This window comes from Pyxicephalus adspersus, chromosome Z (genome assembly GCF_032062135.1).
Source record: "Pyxicephalus adspersus chromosome Z, UCB_Pads_2.0, whole genome shotgun sequence".
In the NCBI taxonomy this organism is placed as follows: Eukaryota; Metazoa; Chordata; class Amphibia; order Anura; family Pyxicephalidae; genus Pyxicephalus; species Pyxicephalus adspersus.
In genome coordinates this window covers 265,331-289,426 of record NC_092871.1, presented here as the reverse complement: position 1 = coordinate 289,426, position 24,096 = coordinate 265,331, and the positions used below count along the sequence as shown (strand labels likewise).

Below are 24,096 nucleotides of genomic sequence, written 5' to 3'. Positions count from 1 at the left end.
CACAGCACATCAATGGCCCCACACACATAGCCAGACACACTATAGACCCGGTATTTTCTAAACTCTGCAACCTCACCCTCCGTGACAACTCACCATTCCCCCTCTCTGATCATAACCTTATCAACCTATGGAACCCTTGCCCTCCCTGCCAACCCCCGACCCTGGCACAACAACCACAGCAAACAGCTACAAAAGTCTGTTCGTGCAGCCGAGCGCAAATGGAGGAAATCTCAGCGCTGACTCCATGGACTACAAAGCCCAGCTACAACCATACCCACCCCTTCCACCTGTAAATCATCACTGGCCTCCCTCAGCCCTGTTACTGTGGATGAAGTCTCTTCTCTTCATCATCTCCATCTACTACATGTCCGCTTGTCCCAATCCCCTCTGACCTACTCCGTGCCCATTCCTCCACCCTGGCCCCGCCCTAACCGAACTATTCAATCTCTCCCTTTCTACTGGTAAATACCCCTCAGCTTTCACACATGCCATAATTCTCCCTATCCTAAAGAAACCCTCACTGGACCCCTCCCTACCCTCCAACTACCGTCCTATCTCCCTTCGCCCATATGTCTCCAAACTTGTTGAACGCCTTGTCTACAAAACACTCCCCCATTACCTGAGCACCAACTCTCTCCTTCACCCCCTCCAGTCTGGTGAGCGGCCCATTCCACTGAAACATCCCTTACTAAAGTGTCCAATGTCCTCATCAGAGCTAAGTCTCAAGGCAACTTTTCCCTGCTCCTTCTCCTTTCCTCTGTTATCTCCCCCTTCTAATACAAATCATGGCTCCATTGCTATCAGTCACACTGCTCTCTCTTGGTTTGCTTCCGTCTGACCGCTCCTTTCATGTTTCTTTCCATGGTAATTCCCCCTCCCCCACTCTCCTCCATGTTGGTGTTCCCCAAGGGTCAGTCCTTGGACCGGTTCTCTTTTCTCTGTACACCTCCTCTCTCGGTAGTCTCATATCCTCCTCCTCTCTGGTATTCCACTAACCCGACTCTCTCCTCTACAATCCATCATGAATGCTGCAGCCAGACTCACCCATCCTTCCCACCTACCTACCTGATACACGAATCCCCCCACAGTTATTGTCCCACTTACCTTTCTGCCCTGATAGATAATTCCCCCCCTAGCTGCTCTCTCCGCTCCTCCAATGACCTACTAATGACTTCCTCACTCATAACCTCATCACACGCACGGATACAAGACTTCTCTAGAGCTGCCCCCAGTCTCTGGAATGGTCTCCTCGTCCTATTCGGCTTGCTCCTACTCAAAAACCATTTTTTCAAACTTGCCTACCCGGCTTCTTCTGTCTTTTAAAACCATCACTACTTCCCACCACTACATATCTCACATCCTATTGTGTGATACTTCCCCCACCTACTAGATTGTAAGCTCCTCGGGGCAGGTTCCTCTCCTCCTCCCGTGTGACTGTCTGTATCTGTCTGTCATTTGCAAACCCTATTTAATGTACAGCGCTGTGTAATATGTTGGCGCTATATAAATCCTGTTTAATAATAATAATAATATTAATAATATTAATACAAATAATCCTCAGTCAGTGTGGCGCCCTCTAGTGGCAGGTTGCAGCATTCAGGTGTGTGTTACTGCAATGCCAAGGAGGAAAGACATCAGCAATGATCTCAGAGAAGGAATTGTTGCTGCCCGCGAATCTGGGAAGGGTTAGAAGGCCAAACAATCGTAAGGCCATCATTCTACAGAGAAAAAGATTATTCACCAGTGGGAAACATTCACCACACTAGTCAATCTTCCCAGAAGTGAACGTCCCAGCGAATTCCCCCCGAGGTCAGACCGTTGAATGGCCCAAATCAAAGTCCAGACCTTAAGCTGACACAAATGCTTTGTTTGGATCTAATAGATCAAATGTCTGCCAACCTCAGTGGGGTGAATGCTGTAGGGAAAAGTCGGCCCCATTTCCTCCACATGTGAGAGAACGATAAATTCACCCAGAAAATGATGAATCTCAGTGTTCCCCCAGACCCCCTTGGCTATTTTTGGGTAAATAGTGATTTTTTTTCCTGCACTTTGTCTGAAGGGATAACACCCTCCTCCCCTGCCCATCCCTACAGAGGAGATGCCAAGGTGAGGTTGGCACAGCTGCCACCTGTGTACACAGAGCATGAACCCGCCACACCCTGCTGCACCATCTGAGAGGAGCTGCTCTGCCAATCACATGGCCCCGAATCGGTGAATCAAAACATAACAAGAACTCACCTTCTGTACTCCAAACTGCCCAGGTGTAGGGCATTATGATCCGGGTATAGCCCAGTGCAGGGAATAAATGAATGAATGTGTGTGAATTCTGTCATTCCAGCGCAGCCAATCAGGGTAAAGATGTCGGTGCCACGGATGGGGTGTGTTTGGTTACACTTTACCAGTAATATGAACTGTGCACCCCACTATGGTGATAGGTCAGTCACTAACCCCAGGGGGGGCAGATACATGTGCTGTGTTCTTCATGCTCCTGCCTCCCCTGGGGGGGCGCTGTTCTGGTCATGTGACGACATGCAGAGCTCAGTGCCATCCTACACAAATGTCCATGGGATGGGCCCACCATCTCCCCACCGCTGTTCGAATAGAACACACAATAATAATAATATAAACATTCCGGAACCCCTCCATACTGAGCCTCCAAAACCACCAGACCCAATCAGAACCAACAATCCTCCCTCTGAACATGGCCCCTATGGATTTCACTTATTATACCAGACCAATCAGATGACACGTGGGCTACAATACAATCACCAATCATCAGCCGGGCGAGATCCTCTGACAAGCTGAGGTCATCGATGGAGAACAGCGACACCAAGCAGAGAGCAAACTGCACCCCGGCCAACATTCCCGGCATCCCCCGCACATCATGTGACCTCCCCACCACAGACCGGGCTGAGACCAGGAGGGCCCCACGTGCACTATGAATGGTGGAGGGGTCAGAGGCTCCAACATTGGAAGAAGGCTGAGGGCTCAACCTGGGGTGCAGAACAAAAATGAAAGAGGAGCCCAACATCCAACCATGAGAGGAACCCAACATCCATCCAAGGCGGGGGTACCCGGGTGAGGAGCCCAACATCCAGCCATGGCAGAGGTCCTTGCTGGGTCTGCATCCATCATGTGACCCTATCAGGGAGGCTTCTGATTGGTTCATTCTGCAGATGGACAATGACCCAAAACATACAGCCAACACGCACATGAGGGACCCAGGACATAGCCCTCCTAGGTGTCAGGAACAACCTACCTGTCCAGAACCTGGGAGAGGGAGCACTCACCTGATCACGGGCATCTCTCCAAACACGTTATTTACAGAAAAAACAATAAAAGAGTTATCATTGAATGAACCCCTCACATGATGGCGCCGATCACAGCGACACACATGACACGGGGCAGTATGGTCACATTATACAAATATATATATATATACGCTACGGTCACATGACACATTATATACATACATAGTGCGGTCACATGACACAGTATATATATATATATATACGGTACGGTCATACAGTACATTATATATATATGGTCACATGACACATTATATATATACGGTACGGTCACATGACAGGTATATACGGTATACAGTTCCGGCTCACCTGTCAGGTAGGTGCTCTTCTCTCTCCTCACACCGGTGTCCTCTATCTTCACATTCCAGCTGCGCTGGCCTTTGTCTCTCTGGCAAGGCAATACGCTCAGGGTGGAGCAGAGTGAATGAGGCGCCTGTGGACTTTCTGTCGTAACTCTACAGAACTTTTCTCCCTCCTCCCACCACATTCCAGCTCACTCAGGTGTGTCCCCTCTGCCAGGTGGGGCGGTGGCACAGCATGCTGGGAGATGTAGTTCCTGCCCACTTTACTCATTTCGCTTCTGTTATTTTCTGGACTACAACTCCCGGCATGACGTGCGAACGAATGTGGAATGTATGACTCCGCCCCTTCTACAATTCTCTCGTCTACTCCTCCCCTTAGCCGCATGACCACGCCTTCCTCCCCAGACAGGCGGGGCTCTGTCACTATGGTAACCACATAGACGGAGGCGGAAATGTTCCCAGTGGGGACACAGCAGTGACTTCCTGTCAAGGGAGCCAGAGGCTCATTATCACCATAGAGGGTCCGAGTGGCAGGATCACCCCACAGCTGCCATAGTTACCGGGCTGGGACATCAATAACCTGAGGGGAGGGGACCTCGCATAGGGGAAGTCAATAAAGAGGCCCTGTCACCCCGAAGTCACCTTTCTCTGTCAAAGACCTGTGACTTGTTTATAAATTCCCCCCATTACTGCCTCCCGGTCCACCTGCACTTTTAATATTCTCTCATCCCCCCACCACCGGAAAAGTGCCACAAACACTGTTGATCCTGCCAATGAAGGCCACGGAACGCAGCTTCCTTTAATGGGGTGACGGCTGATGTCACTCATGTAGACTGGGCTGCACTGTGCCGGGGCGTGGCTTCTGAGGCAACGAGGGTGTGGCTTCTGATTCACGAGCGTGACTTATTAGACGCGCGGGGCGTGGCTTCTGAGGTGTTGGGGTCACGTGGTATCTAGATTCTTGTAGGCTGCTCTATCCTTCCACGTGACCTGCCACTCCCATTAGGAGGACCTGTCACCACACTGGGCACTCCCCGGGTGACAACTCAAAAGCTGAAACTGCTTCTGGGGGTCAGAGGTTATGTAGGTAGGAGGGACATAGGAACTGGGGCAGCACACATGGTGAGACTCCCTGATGGGAGTCTGCTGGTTTTGTGGGTATAAAATAAATGAGACCTCTCCCCCTTTACAGCCTGTGTAAATCATCATTTGGTATACGGGGTATGCCATATAGGGTAATGGGCGGGGTTTTAGTTTCCGGAAATGGTCTTACTCCGGAAGTGACGTCTTATGTGGCGTAGAGAATGGAAGAAGCAGGTAAGATGGCTGCGCCCGGTGCACTTCGTGTGGCGGCGGTGGGCGGCCGGGGTTGTGATGTTATATTGATAATGCTGAGATGATCGGCCGATCTGTGAGGCTATTCAGCGTGTTTTGTTAGCTGGTTGTTCTGCGCTCCGTCTCTTCTAAGTGCTTGGCGCATTTTTCTGAAATCTGATTGGCCGTCATGTGTTTTGGTGGGTGGGCTCATAGGAGAATCTGCCCAACACGTGTCTGCATAGGCTGTGATCACGTGATACGTTCTGTTTACTGAAATGTGTACTGTCTGAGCTCCATGACAGCTGCCAATCAGATTACACTAGAACAGATCCTGATTGGCTCTCCCATGATGGGGTATAATATATTTATCCAATCTGCGTCTCTTCCAGGAAGCAGCCAAATTCATTCTTCGTCCAACTTCCGGGCCGTGGCCGAGTCTAACGGCTCTGTGAGCTCCGAACCCGGCAACGAAATCTGGCTGATCCGAACCCCCATAGACTTCACCCCGGAAAGGTAAACCACAAGGGGGCAGCACTGCTTCTCCTAGATCGCTCTCATAGACACCTGCGAGGTCTCTCTACATTCCCTAATAGTGAGGGCGAATCTTAGATGTATGGGTGAATCTTAGAAGGAGATTGTTATGGGTGAATCTTGGAGGGGTGAATCATTTGTAGTTGGGTGAATCCTAGACAGAAAGTGAATCATATGGGTGAATCCTTTATAGATGATTGAATCTTATGGGTGAATCCTCCGTGATAAACAATCCACCAGGTCTGACTTCCCGTTGTTCCCAGGTCGTCCCATGGCCCAGTCTGAAACCGGGGACTCCGCACTCTGATCACTCCAATGGGTGTTACAGATTCCTGCCCATGGGCACAGGGGGTATTCAATGATAATGGGGGAGGGGTTATTGATAAGAGGTTATGCAGGGTGTACAGAGATTGCAGGGGCACTGATTATAGGGGAGGGGGGTATATTACCAGGGGGGGTATATGGGGTGTGTTAATACCGGGGGGGTTATAATACCAGCTGGGGTATTGGGGGGATATAAATACCAGGGGGTATTTGGGGTAGAATAACAGGGGGGGTATAATGGGGTAGGTATAATAATTCCAGGGGGGTATATTAATACCGGGAGAGGGTATAATAATATTAGGGGGTATAATAATCCCGGGGGGTATATCAGAGGGGTACATTAATTCCGGGGGGTATATTCATGTATGACCTGACACTCCCTTTCATCCCGCAGCTTCAATTCTCACCGCTTCCCTTTGCCCGGGTACAAGATGCAGAAGGTGAAATGGAAGGGTATGAAGAAGTTCTGCCATGTCATCTCCTCCCCCAGCTCTGATGCCCCCTTCAAGGCTTTCCTGTGCCCCCCCCAGGGCTCGGAGAACGGATTGCTTTATGTTCCCTCATTTGAAGGCACCATTACAGTGGCCGAGGCCCACGGGGACCCCAGCGCTCTTCATAGTATTCCCGATAGACACCCCCCAACAATCCCTGAGGGGCTGAAGCAGAGGTACCAACCATTCGGGTCTCTCCCACCCAGGGTCAGCAGTGGGGAGGACGCAGCGGGCAGCACCAAGAAAAAAAAGAAAGCAAAGAAACGCAGACTAGAGGAAGCAGAACATTGACCTGTGTGTCTGGGGGGTGAGATCTGTGGGGGGCAGTTGATATTCCCATTAATAAATGTGTTATTTGTTGAAACGGCTGTTTGGCATTACTGCAGTCGCCCACTAGGTGTCACCCTCGCACCGTGTAGATTGCTGTGATTGGTGGAAGGCGAAGACACGATTGGTCGGTAAATGAGTTTAATGATTGTACACACAGAGAGGAATGACAAATTGTAAAACATTCTCTGTACACATTTCCTGATAATGTCTTTGCTGTCTGCTGCCATCATACGTTTCCTTCCTTGCATTCAGATGTGACGTCCTCTGATGACGTTATGGTGTTCGTGTGCATTGCGTCATCTGATGACGTCATAGTGTCCTCGTGCTGTGCGTGCTCTGATGACGTCATGGTTAGATCCGGAGAGGCGGAGAGTTCAGCTGATGGAATTTTGCGGTAGCGCCCACTTTGTGCCATGGCTTTGTGTAGCTTCTCCCATCCCCCTTCTTCTCCATGTAGGGCCCTCTCATAGAGTCGGGAATGGGCCCTCAGTTCTCGGATGGAGCGCTGGCTCTCCCGGTTCCTTAGCTGGAGCGCTATGGAGCGCAGGGAAACCTCCAGCAGGTGACCGGCCACTGGTCTGTGGGGCGTGGAAATACAAGGGGAGGAGGTGGGGCTAGGAGCGGGGGGAGGAGCCAGCCGTGGCGCTATTCTGGGATAGGAGCGAAGTATAGGCAGATAGGACGAAGGGGCGGGGCGTTTCCTATGGCGACGGACATGTGATTGGAGGAAAAGAAGCCGAGGCTAAAATACAGAAATGACATTATGAATCAGCAGAAATATAAAACAGTGAATGTTAAGTCCTTGCCACCCCAAAATTATAGCCGGTTTGAACAAAAATGGAGAAGGAAAAGTTGGGTTTTGTTGCCTTGTACAAATCCTATACGCCCAGCCCCCCTTGACTGGACGGGTATATTCCCTGACTATCACATGGTTACATCGTCTCTAAGCAGACGCGTTTCGCCGTGTGTCTTCCTCAGGGGATGCTTAGAGACCGTTACCAGGATATACATGAAGAGACAATATTACAATAAATTCCTGTACATGATATAACACATAATAGTATTTCAGTAGTGCGCTCCTCATATATGAAAGATGAGTGAATGTGATGGGTATCAGGAAAGTAATGACCAATACGATGTAAGGTAGGAGGTGAAAGCCTGAAATACTATTTTGTGTTTTATCAGGTATGTACAGGAATTTATTGTAATATTCTATATTCTTGTATTGGTCTCTACGCATCCCCTGAGGAAGATACACGGCGAAACGCGTCCGGTTAGACCGGGCATGTGCAATTTATGGCCCGTGGGCCGTATACGGCCCAATGGGGATGTTTCTCCGCGGTTCTGGCGGTTGCCACCCCGAGCAGGGTCAGGAGAACGACCCCACCAGGAACACCAGCCGCAGAAGATGTCTCTGGATCTGGGCCTGTGATTGGTGAGTTGGCGGGTTGTGTCACTGGACCTAACCGCCCACTCTCCCACCACAGGCTCAAATCTGCGATGGGACAGTGGGCAGGGTTATGCCATCATGACGTCACATTCAAGGGCGTCATGATGGCATAACCCCGCCCACTCTACCATCGACCCGGTCGCTTTGGCAAGTTTTTTTCAGATTGTGGCCCCTGACTGAAAACGTTTGCCCGCACCTGGGTTAGACGAATTACCCATGTTTCCCATGTTATAGTCAGGAAATATACCTGTCTAGCCAAGGTGGTCTGGATATACCCATTTAACCCAAAGGTCAAGACCCCTATCTCAGGAATGTCCAAAGTCTGGCCCGGGGGCCAATTGCAGCCCATGTTCAGATTTCCACCGGCCCACAGCCTCTGTCATAAAATCAATAATATGCGGCCCGCCAGCACTGACCACAGTATAAAATACACGCCTACTAAAAAGCTTTTTTATACTTCATTAGACTTGATCAACCGCCTTGCAAATATCGGCAAGCTACCCTGCGGGCAAAATCGGCAGGACGGGAGTCCCCATGTGTGCACAGGGAATCCCCTACGTCATTATAGTGGGCGTGTGCTGTGCCGGATCTGGACCACGCCCACTCTGATTCCAAGAACACTGGACTCTAAGCACAGGGAATCCCTCAGGTCACCCTGGTGGGCGTGTGCTGTGCGGGACCTGGACCACGCCCACAATAACCTGGAGTAGTGCTGATTGGTCCGACCGCACATTTTCACCACCAAATCTGATCCTCTGTGCAAAAAGTTTGGACACCCCTGTCATATATGATTTGTATGAATTGTATGAATTGCTTCCAATCGCAATCATTCAATACAATAGAAACCCCAACTTTAATGGGGGGGGGGGGGGTTAATTCCAAAGATGGAATGTTTTATGGAGGCGATTAAGGTGGAATAATTTTATGGCAACTGTGAATCCCTGTGAACGTCTGTGAATCCTTGTGAATCTCTGTACATAGCAGGAATGTTAGGAAAAGCAATGAAGCTGCCATGGCAGGATTTGCTGTACCCCAGATGTTCCCAGTTATTTCCTCCTGCTCTATCATTACATAATGTTTACATTGTACAGTGAGAGACAAGGGCCGCAAGGTACAGAATGCTCTGGCACTCCCCGCATGTCCCGGGACCGGCGCCAACCAGGACAGCAGGGAACAGCAGGGAAGTGTAATAGGAAGAGAACCCAATGTACAGAAAGAGTCCCAGACAGATAGTATCTGTATCTTATGTGATGGCCATGATGGCGTCCTGCCCCAATTACCCCCGAGGGTAAAGGGGGCAGACATTTGAGGGGATTTTGTGTCAGACCATAAAGTCTGCATGGAGTTTGTAGGTTCTCCCCGTGTTTGCATGGGTTTCCTCCCACATCCTAGAAACATGCAGTTAGGTAATTGGCTTCCCCCCAGAACTGACCATAGGATTGTATTAGGAGACATGACTATAGTAGGGACATTAGATTGTCAGCTCCTTTGGCGGACAGCTAGTCACATGACTATGGACTCTGTACAGCGCTGTGTAATATGTCGGCGCTATATAAATACTGTGTAATATATATAAGCAAATTACTGCTGGCACCATCCAATGTCTGCACAAAATGGGATTTACAGATCTAAAGTTATTATTAGGAGGGCAAAATGATGAGAAATCTTAGAACCCATGGAGGATCAGTGCCATGGCTGCTACTTCCTGGTCACATGGCCGGAAGAAGTTTGGGCACATAAAACATACATAGGAAACCATTGAACAGCCAGAACACATATTTGGACCTTGTTCCCTCTCTCTGGAACTTTTCCCCAATCACTCTGCATGGTATTTTGTAACCCGGTGCCACCCTTCCTGTGGGCATTTTATGGTGCCACTGAGGGTGACATGAAAGTCCTGCATGTATATTTCCTTTGTGTGGCCATATGGCAGCCACGGACTGGCACAGCTTTACCCATCCCTGGCACAGCTTTACCCATCCCTGGCACAGCTTTACCCTTCCCTGGCACAGCTTTACCCATCCCTGGCACAGCTTTACCCGTTTTGGGGGGTCCTGGCATCATCGCCATCCCTGGATACAGCTGGCGGATTATCTCATTGGTTGCCATTGCCATGTTCATGAAATCAGATAAGCATGTTGCCAGTGTTTTCTGTTCCTCAGATGAAGTATTCTTTGTCACATGCTCAGAATATGGGGGGAGCCATTGATGAATGAAACCTAAACTGGACCCCAATGTTGCTTCTTGTGGTGCCTGTGGCCCCCGGGCCTTGACTTCTACCCAAGTCATGTCCCACCCCCTCATGGTATTTTCTGCTTGGGGGGGGGTCATACATCTCATCCATGTGTTTGTATGATGCACAAGTAGGCAGGGGAGGTGATCCACACATAATAACCCATTAGGTTATCATGCTGCAATACTCACTTCAACCTGGAGCTGTCCTCTGAAGATATGATCTGCCCTGAATAATGAGGACTGTGAGTGCAGTGGGTCATAAACCTAAATAATGACGTCACTGTGGCACCACAGAGGACCACCCAGCAATGGGGACCAGAAGGAGAACCCTGCGGGACTCTCATTGGTGATTTCTGGTCACATGGTCTGTTAGTGATTATTATTCTTCTATCTGAGAACAGGAATTTGGGGGAATGTATTATTATTTGAAGTAATTCCTGTGATTTCCAGCAGGGGTCAGCAGTGCTCAGTGGATCGGCAGCTTTTGTGTTTTTGAAACTTCTCAGTGTTCATCCATCAGAGTGAATATCAGTATCCTGCATGAATCCTTGTACTGGGGGAATACATTAGGTGAATCCTTGTACTGGGTGAATACATGATGTGAATCCTTGTACTGGGGAAATATGGCTGTGTGAATCCTTGTACTGGGTGAATACATTATGTGAATCCTTGTACTGGGTGAATACATTCGGTGAATACTTTTCCTGGGTAAATACAGTATGTGAATCCCTATACTGGGGAATACATGATGTGAATCCTTGTGCTGGGGGAATATGGCTGTGTGAATCCTTATACTTGGGGAATATGGCTGTGTGAATCCTTGTACTGGGGGAATACATTATGTGAATGCTTGTACAGGGGTAAGATGGCTGTGTGAATCCTTTTACTGGGGGAATATGGCCGTGTGAATGCTCATACTGGGGGAATATGGCCGTGTGAATTCTTGTACTGGGGGAATATGGCCGTGTGAATTCTTGTACTGGGGGAATATGGCCGTGTGAAAATTCCTTCATACTGGGTGAATACGGCTGTGTGAATCCTTGTACTGGGGGAATACAGCTGTGTAAATCCTCATACTGGGTGAATACAGTATGTGAATCCTCGTACTGGGGGAATATGGCCGTTTGAATCCTTGTACTGGGGGAATATGACTGTGTGAATGCTTGTACTGTGGGAATACATTGTGTGGATCTTCGTACTGAGGTAATATGGCTGTGTGAATCCTGGTACTGGGGGAATATGGCTGTGTGAATCCTGGTACTGGGGGAATATGGCCGTGTGAATCCTTGTCCTGGGGTAATATGGACCTGTGAATCCTAGTACTGGGGGAATATGGCCATGTGAATCCTGGTACTGGGGGAATATGGCTGTGTGAATCCTGGTACTGGGGCAATATGGCCGTGTGAATCCTCGTACTGGGGGAATGAATATGGCCATGTGAATCCTCGTACTGGGAGAATATGGCCGTGTGAATCCTCGTACTGGGGGAGTATGATGGCCGTGTGAATACTCGTACTGCGGGAATATGGCGGTGTGAATCCTCGTACTAAGGGAATATGGCCATGTGAATCCTCGTACTGGGAGAATATGGCCGTGTGAATGCTAGTACTGGGGGAATATGGCCGTGTGAATGCTCGTACTGATGGAATATGGCCATGTGAATCCTTGTACTGATGGAATATGGCTGTGTGAATCCTCGTACTGGGGGAATATGGCCGTGTGAATCGTGTGAATCCTCCACATGATGGTTCTCCTCCCCCCAGGAGCTTACAGTCAGATTTGGAGATTGCGGTGTGCGGTGACGTCAGAGTGCTGAGTAATTATCAGAGGAATGACACAAGCGGGGGTTGTGCTTATTTCAGGTTTTATTTATCACTATTCCATAAAGACCTAAACTATAATGAAGTCCAAAAATATATATTTATAAGGTCATTTCTTCTACTTACACAATATCACTATTACAGTAACAAGCAGGCGCCCAGTGTGGTCCCCTCCCCCCTCCTCTCTATACATGATGTATATCCTCGTCCACTTTGCTGATAAAGGTGCAATCATCCTCACACTGCTCCGCTCACACGGCCATCGCTGCTGCTGGGGATTAAAGAAGAACTCCAGTCAAATGTAGTCCTAAACAGAGCGACCCTCCCCCCAGACCCCACAGACAATGCGACAGCCAATCACTGCCATGTAAAATGTTTGGAATGCACCCCATATTTTGGATTTGAAATCTGCACGGCTGCTGGGATTGGTTTTTGGAATTATTGAATCCATTAAAAGCTGGCTGCTGGTAGATGGCTGTGAGCGGAGTTCTCCTTTATGGTCACCTCACAGACATGGCAATAAAAGCCTCCAGCAGGGGGAGCTGCTTATTTGGGTGGAGCGTCGGGGTAAGGCAGCCATATAAAAGTATTGGGGTGGGGGGGTCAGCAGATCCCTCGTCCTATCATGTGGATGTTTAGGAGGAGCGCAGCAAATGATTGGACCCTAGGAAGACCCACAAGAACCAATCGCCTTCCATCAGGCCAGAAGAATGAAAGCTGATTGGCTGCCATGGCAGGGTGATTCGTGTATTTTCCAGTTCCAGTGCTAATTGTACCTTGGAGCTGTATGAGGTGTCAGCGCTACCTCTATGGAGATTTCTAGAAAATGTATATAACATCCAAAAATATAATGAGAAATCCATAGTTGTGTACATGTGACCTTGTGTACCATGTGACCTTGTGTACCATGTGACCTTCCTTTCATATATATCTTTATAATATATATCTATAAATAAGCTCATATATATAGAATAAAATATATAGAAAAATATGGCTCTGTACAAAACGCTGTGTGCGTATACAATGTGCTGTATATAGCGCTACACACACAATAGTAAGGGTCATTGCACCGCGCAGCCTATGGGTCAGTATTGGTACTGCAGTGGCCCCCGGATGGGATCTTCATCACTGCTTCCTAATCAGCAGCTTGTAAGCCCCACTTATGGCAGCCACACAGACCCCGCATATACAATGGCCCCGGGAGTCTACAGACCGACAAGAACACATTCATCTACCGCCCGAGGTCAGCATGGCTGCACATGTGCTCACAGTGAAAAGCGTCGTCTTGCTGGTTTGTCACGGACCGAAGACGGAATAAAGGGACCACCATTGCTGAACTCCTCTAAAAACTGCCCATTGACCAGTCCGGGCCCTTACCTGCATGGCTAGCATTGGTCACAAGCTGGGTCTGTGTATCTATAATTATACCAAAGATTCACACACTTTCCTAATGAAATCTTAGGTGAAAATGTGTGTATATTGGGTGAAAATATATATATATATAAAATATATATATCAGCAGAGACCAACAGAATAAAGCCAGCGGGTCAGAATAGCCAGGCACATAGCATTTTCAGAAAGAGCTAAGCAATGACGGAGCCCATGTCTTGTATATGATATCTTTCATTAGGAACACTGATTAGGAGCAAATCACATTTCATGACAGATAGGCCTACTCTGCTGCCAGGAGATGGTACTGCATTCTGGGGCCTGTAGGGGCCCCTAAGAAAAAAAAAAATTCAGTAGTTAGTGCAATATCACTTCATAGTCAGCATGGGCAGCCTGCTATGGTCCCTAGGGACTGATCAGCAGCCAGAAGAGAGTGCAGTGCCGTCTGGTCCCTGGTCTGCACACAGCAGTGAGCCTGGAAGGGCCACTACAGATGCAGCAATGCTATATTTCTGGCTCATTACACAGCCCTCTGTCTGGCAGGAGATAGGTTAGAGAGATACCCCATTGCCCTTCACAGCACATATTGCTTTCTCTATCACCGATGGGTGAAAAGGACGTATCCCTGACTGAAAGATATTCACTTCCCACTCCCCAACACATCCCATCTCACACCATCGGTCGTGGCCTCTGGACAGCTGAGGAGGTTCTGGTCCACTTGGTTCTGGCTGTCCCACTGGCTGCAGTTCATTTCATGCCGGTCTTTGAAGTGGAATGTAGCAAGGTGGAAACTTCTTGACTGCGCTCAGCCTACCACACACATCCATCGTGAGGGAGTCGTGAATATTCACAGATATTGGGGTGATGGCACAGAGAAGATACAGAGACAGCAAAGAGAAGAGAGGGCAACAATGGAGGAGAGACATCAAGAGGAACGAATACTGGGAGTGTGGAGATGATGCAGACAATGCTGATGTGATCTGCCTCAGGGATTCAGAAGACATAACCAAGACAGATAGAAGTCTATATTATGGGGGGACGAGGAAGATGAGGAGATATGTGGACTGGAGTGATCTCCATTATCGGTAGAATGGATGGAATGGACTGGAGTGATCTCCATTATCGGTAGACTGGGGTGGTCTCCATTATCGGTAGAGGGGATGGAATAATCTGGGGTGGTCTCCGTAGAAAGGAGCAGGTTGTTGGTGGACAGAAGGGATCGGGTTGGAGTGTCCTCCATGGGTGAGAAGTGAACCAGAGAAGACATAGCAGAAAATAATGGAATACAGGGAGGAGAGAAAACACAAGAGGAGGAAGGGTGAGGAATGGTCAGGTGGGTGGCAGTGGTTTGCAATCTAGATGGATTGGAATGGTTGGCTGAATGAGGAAAGTGCAGGAAAAGGTTTTTAGGGACTTTATGTCTCAGAGTGCCAGGAGTGAGGGTGAGCTGAGCGAGTCGGAGGATGAGCGCTCACTTCCGCTGCTGCGCTGGTACCGGCTTCCACAGGCTCCTCCCTCTGGGGAGGTGAACACAAATGAAGAGGTGTAAGCTCCAGGGCCGCTGGCACAGTCTGTGTCCGGTAGTGGGGGCAAACAGACAGGGAATGATACCTCCGGTTGGGGGGGATACGAGGGCAGGAGTCCTCCATGGGGGAAGGAGACAGCTGGCTCACTGGGGGGCAGGTCGGGGTCCTCGTAGGGAAGTTTGCATGTCGATCGATGGGAGAGAAGAGCGAATTCCAACTGTTCCTTCTGTCGTCGCAGCTCGTCAATCTCTGCCTCCAGTGTGGATTTCTCTTCCTCCAAGACATCCGTCTCCTGCGGAAATAAAAGCTATACTATGAGGAACCCCGCCTATAATTATTATACCCACAGTATGTCACCCTTACAGATAGCCAAAAACATCATTGGGGTCACTTACTGCCCAGAGGGGCAAACTACTCATTGCTCCAGGACCCTCTGGAAATGCTGCTATTATGTATTCCCATCCCCCTGGCATTTTACGCTGCAGTCACATATTATAGCTGGAGGCGTACCACATGAATATGTAGAACAATTTATTAAAACAAGGAAGAAGACATTCCCACAAACATTCCCCTGTAGGTATCCTCCAGGTCCACATGTTTCAATGGCAATAATTGGTTCTCACCAGGGAATGTTTGAGGGAATGTCAGATTCCCAGTTTTTAAATGGAGCCCAATGAGTCTGCATTGTGAGTCTTCCTAACAATCATATTTCTATATTGCCAATAAATGAGACATTTCTCCGTCCTCTGAGAGGTCTGGATCCTTCATATATAGCACTTCTAATTCCAGAGATGTGGATGGTGGGGTCCTCTCCATCCTATGGATAGTACATTGAGGAAGCAGTGTGGCCAAGGGCCACTCAGAGTTCTTTAGATTACAATTCTGAGACACAAAATCTTAGCCTAGGCTTTCAGAAAAATGAAACCAGTTGGGGCCCCTGAAGGATGGCTGTGAGCACCCCATTGCCTAAACCCAAACTCTTGTTTTGTGATTACTATGGTGTCACTATGGTTGTCACTTACATTCTGCAGTCGGTCGGTCAATTCTCGTCTTCGGTTCCGACACTTGGCAGCAGCTAGTTTGTTCCTCTCTCTGCGCACTCGTCTCTTCTCTTCTTCTTCAGGAGTCAGCTGTATATGGAAAGAAGGATTGTAGCTTACACGTCTGACAAGACTCAAATAATTCTATCCATCCCGACCTGGAACACTCACCGCCTCTTCCCTGGTTCTTTTACGTGTACGGGTTGGTCGGGAGCCCTCTGGTCCCGGTGTGGCAGTAGGTGGACCATAAGATGATCCGGGCGGAGAGGCATAGCTGGGACCTGGCATGTCATAAGGATCCAAGGACGGGCCTGGGGTAGGTTGGGACTGAGCCATGGAGGAGATGAGGGCCGGTGTGACCAGCCACTGCAGGTCTTGGCTACTGGTGATGGCAGTAACAGTGGGCACAAAGGAGGACGGAGCATCACACAGAGCCACGCACTCCTGAAATATAAAGGAAAAGAATTTGTCACGAGGAACAGTAATGGGTGAATATCGGCCAGCACAGAAAACATGGAATTCATGTATGAGAGCTGCAAGGAGCCATTCATGGGGAAAGGGAGTATACACCGATCCCTACAGTATACACCGATCCCTACAGTATACACCGATCCCTATACTATATACAGTATACACCGATCCCTATACTATACACCAATCCCTACAGTATACACCAATTCCCATAGTATATACCGATCCCTATACTATATACAGTATACACCAATCCCTATACTATACACCGATCCCTATACTATACACCGTATACACTGATCCCTATACTATACACCAATCCCTATACTATATACAGTATACACCAATCCCTATACTATACACCGATCCCTTAACTATATACACTATACACGGATCCCTATACTATACACAGATCCCTATATTATACTATACAGCGATCCCTATACTATACACAGATCCCTGTAATATACTATACACAGAAACCTATACTATACAACGATCCCTATACTATACAAAGATCCCTATACTATACACCAATCCCTATACTATACACAGATCCCTATATTATACTATACACAGATCCCTATAATATATACAGATCCCTATACTATACACCGTATACACCGATCCCTATACTATACACAGATCCCTATACTATACACAGATCCCTATACATTACACAGATCCCTATACTATACTATACACAGATCCCTATACATTACACAGATCCCTATATTATACTATACACAGATCCCTATACTATACACAGATCCCTATAATATACTATACACCAATCCCTGTACTATACACAGATCTTGTCACGAGGAACAGTAATGGGTGAATATCGGCCAGCACAGAAAACATGGAATTCATGTATGAGAGCTGCAAGGAGCCATTCATGGGGAAAGGGGAGCTCAAGGAAAGTCCAAGGGCCGGCAACCCTCTGCGGGCAAACACTAAGGAGCCCCAAGTAGAAGTGCGGATGTTTGCAGAGCATCCATAGGGATCACCACCGAGCTTCTAGAAGGAACTCCAAGGGATGACCACTCACCTCATGATCATCAGCTCTATGCAACCACATCAGTATACAGTATACACGGATCCCTATAGCATACACCGATCCCTATAGTATACACCGATCCCTATAGTATACACCGATCCCTACAGTATACACGGATCCCTATACTATATACAGTATACACGGATCCCTATACTATATACAGTATACACCGATCCCTATACTATATACAGTATACACCGATCCCTACAATATACACGGATCCCTATAGCATACACCGATCCCTATAGTATACACCGATCCCTACAGTATACACGGATCCCTACAGTATACACGGATCCCTATACTATATACAGTATACACCGATCCCTATAGCATACACCGATCCCTATACTATATATACTATACAGCGATCCCTATGTTTGTACTCTGACATGCTATGTGTGGTTGTAGTAAGTTGTAGTGACGTCAGAGAGAGTCATTGAGCAGCAGTGGGATCCTGTGAGCCCCCACTCTCTCCTCAGCCCACCAGCCCCCTATGACATCACTGCTGTCAGTGACGTCACACTCACCTGTGGTGCCGCAGCTGCGGGGGGGCTCCCAAAAGAATCCACTGATGAGAGGTACTGAGACTCTGCGGAGGGGGAGGAGCTGGAGGAGTCGTAGCCCTGGTACATGTCCTTCCAGAACCGAAGCCCAGAACCACCGAAACAAGGTGAGATCAGAACCGAGGTCAAAAAGTCCAAAGTCCGGCACCGAGATCAGAACCAGGATCGGAGACCAGATTAGAATTAGATTATAATCCAGAACCGGAGCCCGGGGCAGAGAGTTCCCAAACACTGGCAGATTACTGTGCCGTGTGTTCCGGTCCAGAACAGGTCCAGAGGTCGGAGCAGAGCAGGAAATCCCGAGTCAGGATGGAAGTTTGTGCAGAATGATGGGGGGTCCCGGGGGTCTGTCTGCAGGGGGCGCTCCGGTGGTATTGGGTCTCTCGGGTTGTCACAGGTGAGCCCACATGTTGTGGATACAATGCTCCGGTGATCCGCTGATCGGTAATCTGGTGATCGGTGCTTTGGTGATCAGTGCTCCGGTGATCGGTAATCCGGTGATCAGTGCTCCAGTGATCGGTAATCCGGTGATCGGTGCTCCAGTGATCGGTGCCGGTACACGCTCACAATGCCGGTGGGTCCCGTGCAGCCTCCAGCTCGTCTCTGAGATTTATGAATGAAGCTCACATCACTCTCCGTATTTATACTGGAGGAACCCCTACCACTGACGTCACAAACTTTCTCCCCAAATATCTCCGGCCCTGGGACCCCCAGCGACCCCAAAACTGGCCCAGGCAACCTTCTCACCTCTAGCTCCCAGAACCCCAAATTTTAGCCCGCCGGGAGACCCCCAAACAGAGATCGGGGGGCAAAGAGGACAGAGGAACAGATCCGCCCATCCCGGAGTTCCTGTGACGTACATAGCCATATATGGTGTTGTCTTTGCTATGTTTATCTGGTTACTAAGGAGTGACGTCGGAGGGAATCCCTGCTCTCAGCTCGGCACACACTGCAGTATAAATAGCAACTCGGCTGTACGAGGCTCCGCGCCGCCGCTCCAATACAGAGAGAGACTAATATAGAGAGAGCTAATTATATAGAAAGTGATCATTATTACACATCCAGCTATTATATCTACAGATGTGATTTATAATTATTATAGAAACCTGGAGGGGGGGTGATTATTATAATATGAGTAATATAGAGAGTGACCCGAAACGGAAAAAAGTGACCAATCATAAGGCTGCAAGCTGGAGCACCTCCACCAATAAAATAACATAACATCCAAGTTTTTGTAGGGCCCATAAAGGACCTGCCAGTATGAAAAATCAGGAAGCTGCCATTGCCGACTTATTTCAGCATGATCAGTGCCCAGCAACCAATGCCAAGGCTGAACTGCGGCCATTTTATTGAGCAGATGGCAACAGAGGAGAGGCGGGAAACAATGAAGAAGTTTGGGCCCTGAAGTAAGGTTCTGTTCCCAATGTAATGAGGATCTCAGGCCAGAAGTGGGGTTCTGTTCCTGAGGTGAGGTACTGCTCCCCAATATAAAGAGGATCTCAGCTCCGAGGTGCGGTTCTGTTCCCAATGTAATTAGGATCTCTGCCTTGAAGTGGCGTTCTGTTCCCCAATTTAATGAGGAACTCAACCCTAATGTTGGGTTCTGTTCATCAATGTAATTGGGATCTCAGTCCTGAAGTGGGGTTCTTTTCCCCGACCCAATGAGGATTTGAAAATTAAAGTGAGGTTCTTTTCCCCAATATTTTGAGGATTCAAGCCTTGAAGTGATGTTCTGTTCCACAATTTAAAGAGGACCTCTGCCCTGAAGTAAGGTTCTGTTCCCCAATTTAATGAGGATGTAAATGGGGTGCTGGTTCTTCCTATATGGGGGTAGGAGGGTTTGGATGGATGGTGAAGGGAGGTTGCACAGTCTGGGGTTTACCCCACCCTATATTATTATCTGTATCTTCCCACAAGTGTCCCCATACTGGCTCTGCAGCCGGAGGGTTTATGTAGAATGAACAATTCCCAGTGTCAGAGCTTACAGAGCCATGGCCTGCCTCCCGCTCCCTATTGGCACAGCACTGTCACATGGTAAGGTTCCCCATACCTGAAAGTACAGGGTATGTCCAGCAGCTCATACACCTGAGAATGACTAATAACAACACTATATGATGGGACAATCAGGTATAACATCCTTAAAGCTTCCACCAGAAATATTTTCATTGTATATCTCAGCTCCCCCACACAGCAGTGACCCATTCCAGGATCTGGATACAACTGAACCATAGCTGTGTCCCCATAGCGGGCCCCTGAGGGCATGTTGGGGAGTAGATGGGGGCAGATCTGGGGGGATTACTGTGGTGCAGTATTTTGTGTTGTGCGGTGCAGGTTAGAGAGTGTTGCAGGCCGCAGGTAAACACGCTGCTAGTTGTCCTGGTAACCACGTTGTAAACAACGTCAGGACGTTCCGCTTCTCTTTGTTTATGTTTCCTGGCAACGTGAATGTGGGCGGAGACAGCGCGGGCTTCGAGTTGAAGGTGTGGCCACACTTAAAGATACAACAACTTACTAATCAATTTTATAATTTTTTCTGAGAGAAAAAAATGAATGAAAATAATATTATTCCTCCATCATGTTACAGTATATCGGGGTGACAGAGATACAGATATCATCTGTAAATAAACTGAAATCTGCATGATTTAAAACTTATATCTGAAGAGCAGTGATGTCACTTCCTGTATAATATATAACTTATATCTGAAGAGCAGTGATGTCATTTCCTGTGTAATATATAACTTATATCTGAAGAGCTGCATGTCATTTCCTGTATAATATATATCTTATATCTGGGGCAGTGACGTCACTTCCTATATATAATACCCCCCCTCCCCCACACAGAAACATGCAGTATATGTCACAGGCGGCTCCGTTGATATTTATAGTACGGCCTGCTGCTAATATTAGCTCCTCCCCCACCTTCAGAGAGCCTCCTCCCCCCTCCCTCCGGTGACACTGTCTGACCCGGTTTCCTCCCTCCATGGTGATCTCTGCATTGTCTTGGCTGCTCCTCCCAGCATGCACTGCTGTAATTTACATAGACTAGAGTGTGCGATTCTCTCTGTTTTGGGGTGTTTGAGGTTTATATCTGAGCATATAGGGGTGATTGAAGAGTTGTCTGTGTATAGGAAGATGCTGGGGATCGGTATAAGTCGCAGGATTTATATTTATGTGATCTCCATGAGTTGGAATTATCGGTTTCTGTGCACCTTATATAGCGCTGAGGCCCCGCCCTGTCAATGCCCGGATGAGCCTCAGTGGTCTGGGGTGCAGGCTTCAAACCTGTAGCTGTCTAGCGACAGAGTGGTTCAATTCCACCCTCCGGGCGCAAAGCCCCCCCCCTCCGACATAGAAATGCCGCGTAGGCATGTGCAGCCCCCCTGCTTTTTATTAACATGTCAGAGCGCCCTCTGTTGTCAGAAAAATTAAAGCTGCCTTTTATTTTGTGTTTAGGGCGCCCCCTGTTGTCAGGCTGTAATATTACAGCGCCTCTTACTGTCAGGTTGTATGTGAGAGCGCCCCCTGCTGCAGGTATTGTGTGAGAGCACCCAGCTTGGTGATTGGTTTGTGCTCACAAATCAGACAAATTGTCGGAATCTCTTTATGTTTTAGTAATATTGTTATCTTTATTGCTGAATTTTTATGATATTACAGACTGTTCAGATCTGATCAATACAAGAAACTGTGTTCTGTGATCAATGCTGAGAGGATTGGACAATTTAGGACAGTCGTGTCCCCGCGCTGTGACATCGTCTCTGGCTGACACATCTGCTGGTCGGGGTTACCCTTTATCCTCCATCCTAGAATCCTTAGATTGCACTGAAAGCAGAAAATTCATAGACATGACCGCACCAACCAATAGCATGACCCCACCCATCATTAATATGACCCCACCCACCAATAATATGACCCCACCCACCAATGATATGACCCCACCCACCAATGATATGACCCCACCTATCAATAATATGACCCCACCTGCTAATAACATGACCCACCCACTAATTATATGACTCCACCCATCAATAATATGACCCCACCCATCAATAATATGACCCACCCACTAATGATATGACCCCACCCATCAATAATATGACCCAACCCACCAATGATATGACCCCACCTATCAATGATATGACCCCACCCACCAATGATATGACCCCACCTATCAATAATATGACTCCACCCACCAATGATATGACCCCACCTATCAATAATATGACCCCACCCATCAATAGCATGTTCCCACCCACCAATGATATGACCCCACCCACCAATGATATGACCCCACCCACCAATGATATGTCCCCACCTATCAATATTATGACCCCACCACCTAATTTTATGACCCCACCTATCAATAATATGACCACACCCACCAATATCATGACCCCACCCACCCATTACATGACCCCACCCATCAATAATATGACCACACCCACCAATTATATGACCCCATGCATCAATAATATGACCCCACCTGCTAATAACATGACCCACCCACTAATTATATGACTCCACCCATCAATAATATGACCCCACCCACCAATAAGCTAGCCTCACCCACACTTATATTCTCTTCAGAGGGAGAACCTGGTCTACCTCTGGACCAAACCACCTGCAGGTAGTCGGGGGGGGGGGGGCACACAATCAGTTTAATCCCTATGATTGTATCTGCCCGTCTGTTGGGTGGTGGAGGGGTCTTAGTCACAATAATCTAGACATGGGGCCTAATGTTCCGGCACCAATTATATTTTAGTGTAGCCCTGAATGTGATTCTCTTCCCACCTGCTGTGACGCTCGCAATGCACTCTGATGTAGAAATTGCCTTCTTGATTGGCATCATAGGTGGAGGGCACAATGACATATTCGCCCGCAGTCAGCTGTGCTTGCATGGTGACCCCGCGGCTGTTCTGTGGCTCTCCGGTGTCACACACAGGGCGATTTCTGGTGAAGAAGCTTCGATCCAGTGTGGCCTGAGACACCTAGAAAGGGTTCTGAGTTACCTGGGGGGGGGGCAGATAGTGCTTGGAGGGCGGGGCTTCTGGGGGGATTATAAATATCACAAATAATTTATAATAACCTGATATCAGCTCTGACTGATGGGTAAGGTCTGGGGGAAGACGGGGTGCTGGGAGATTGGGGGTTAGTGATTGGCAAGGATGGAGAGGGTGGGGGTTTGGGATTGGATGGATTATTGGAGGGATGGTGGGGGACATAACGGATGATATCAGTGACGGCAGAATAGGTCAGGTGAGTCATAGGTGGAATCACCAGGGGAAGGCACGGGAGGAGGTGAGCGTTTTCTTACCTGATTTTGTGCTACCTGTAAGAAAACATGATGTCACTGTGTTATTGGTGGCTCCCACAATGCAGAATGATGAGCTGTATGGGTACCTGGTATAGGTGACATGCAATATGCAGCTTCTGAGCTCCACTGTCAGTCTGCATCAGTTCCAATAACACCCTCCAGCGCTCACACCTAGGCTCCTCCTCTTGGTCTGGAGTCCCTCCCACATGGAGCCGGAATTGGGGATTTTTGAAGAAAGTTCCTGAAAGAAGAATTGTGTAGGTGGGGAGATTGAAATAGTGGGGATGACACCCCAGTATAGTTTACTCTGGACCATGCAGAATGGGGAGAAATAAAGATTTGAGGGGTTTCGTGCATTGATTGGGCAGAATGGGTTATGATGTAAATATAAACTCACTCAGTCTCCGTCCTCCTCCAGCGATGACTCCACGCTGCCAGCGACCCCGCAGATGAGTGACGTTACAATGAGCTGACTCCACATCAGTGTGACAAATGACCATCCAGGAGAAGAAGGAACAGAAATCCTCACACAGCATCCTGCATGGAGGAGAGAGAATAATATGGGGGGCACGAGGACCCCACTACAGACCACCTGTACAGTGACCCCCAATGTGAAGGAGAGAAA

At 48.4% G+C, this 24,096-nt stretch overlaps 4 protein-coding genes and 1 non-coding gene across 6 annotated transcripts in view; 2 read left to right on the top strand and 3 right to left on the bottom strand.

The window, feature by feature from the left end:
- The window catches only part of PPP1R13L (protein phosphatase 1 regulatory subunit 13 like), a gene marked incomplete at its 3' end in the record, with an annotated part of 10,456 nt that extends 6,178 nt beyond the window's left edge, over positions 1-4,278 (bottom strand). Inside the window, 1 exon segment of the mRNA XM_072431455.1 lies at positions 3,618-4,278.
- Positions 4,279-5,099: 821 nt separating this feature from the next.
- Positions 5,100-6,637, top strand: POLR1G (RNA polymerase I subunit G). The gene is made up of 3 exons (XM_072431457.1): positions 5,100-5,124; positions 5,317-5,440; positions 6,177-6,637. Exons 1-3 carry the CDS (start codon positions 5,115-5,117, stop codon positions 6,562-6,564), a joined length of 522 nt encoding a protein of 173 aa, XP_072287558.1. The 5' UTR covers positions 5,100-5,114; the 3' UTR covers positions 6,565-6,637.
- A 7,996-nt stretch (positions 6,638-14,633) lies between these two features.
- FOSB (FosB proto-oncogene, AP-1 transcription factor subunit) lies at positions 14,634-18,768 on the bottom strand. Its single transcript, XM_072430627.1, has 4 exons — positions 18,125-18,768; positions 16,235-16,507; positions 16,046-16,153; positions 14,634-15,315 (listed from the first exon to the last, which is right to left on the bottom strand). Exons 1-4 carry the CDS (start codon positions 18,227-18,229, stop codon positions 14,920-14,922), a joined length of 882 nt encoding a protein of 293 aa, XP_072286728.1. The 5' UTR covers positions 18,230-18,768; the 3' UTR covers positions 14,634-14,919.
- Positions 18,769-21,401: 2,633 nt separating this feature from the next.
- On the top strand, positions 21,402-21,488 carry TRNASTOP-UCA (transfer RNA opal suppressor (anticodon UCA)). The gene has a single exon. It is a non-coding gene; the product is annotated as a tRNA-Sec (tRNA).
- Positions 21,489-21,767: 279 nt separating this feature from the next.
- The window catches only part of LOC140343501 (calpain-1 catalytic subunit-like), an 8,484-nt gene continuing 6,155 nt past the window's right edge, over positions 21,768-24,096 (bottom strand). Inside the window, exons 9-13 of one of the 2 annotated variants that reach the window (XM_072430189.1) lie at positions 23,869-24,008; positions 23,558-23,712; positions 23,472-23,486; positions 22,949-23,145; positions 21,768-21,979 (exon numbers count right to left, since the gene is read on the bottom strand). In XM_072430189.1, the coding sequence (XP_072286290.1) occupies positions 21,970-21,979; positions 22,949-23,145; positions 23,472-23,486; positions 23,558-23,712; positions 23,869-24,008 (517 nt within the window). In that variant the 3' untranslated portion in view covers positions 21,768-21,969. The remainder of the gene's footprint in view (positions 21,980-22,948; positions 23,146-23,471; positions 23,487-23,557; positions 23,713-23,868; positions 24,009-24,096) is intronic. The other variant, XM_072430190.1, reaches the window with a different exon arrangement.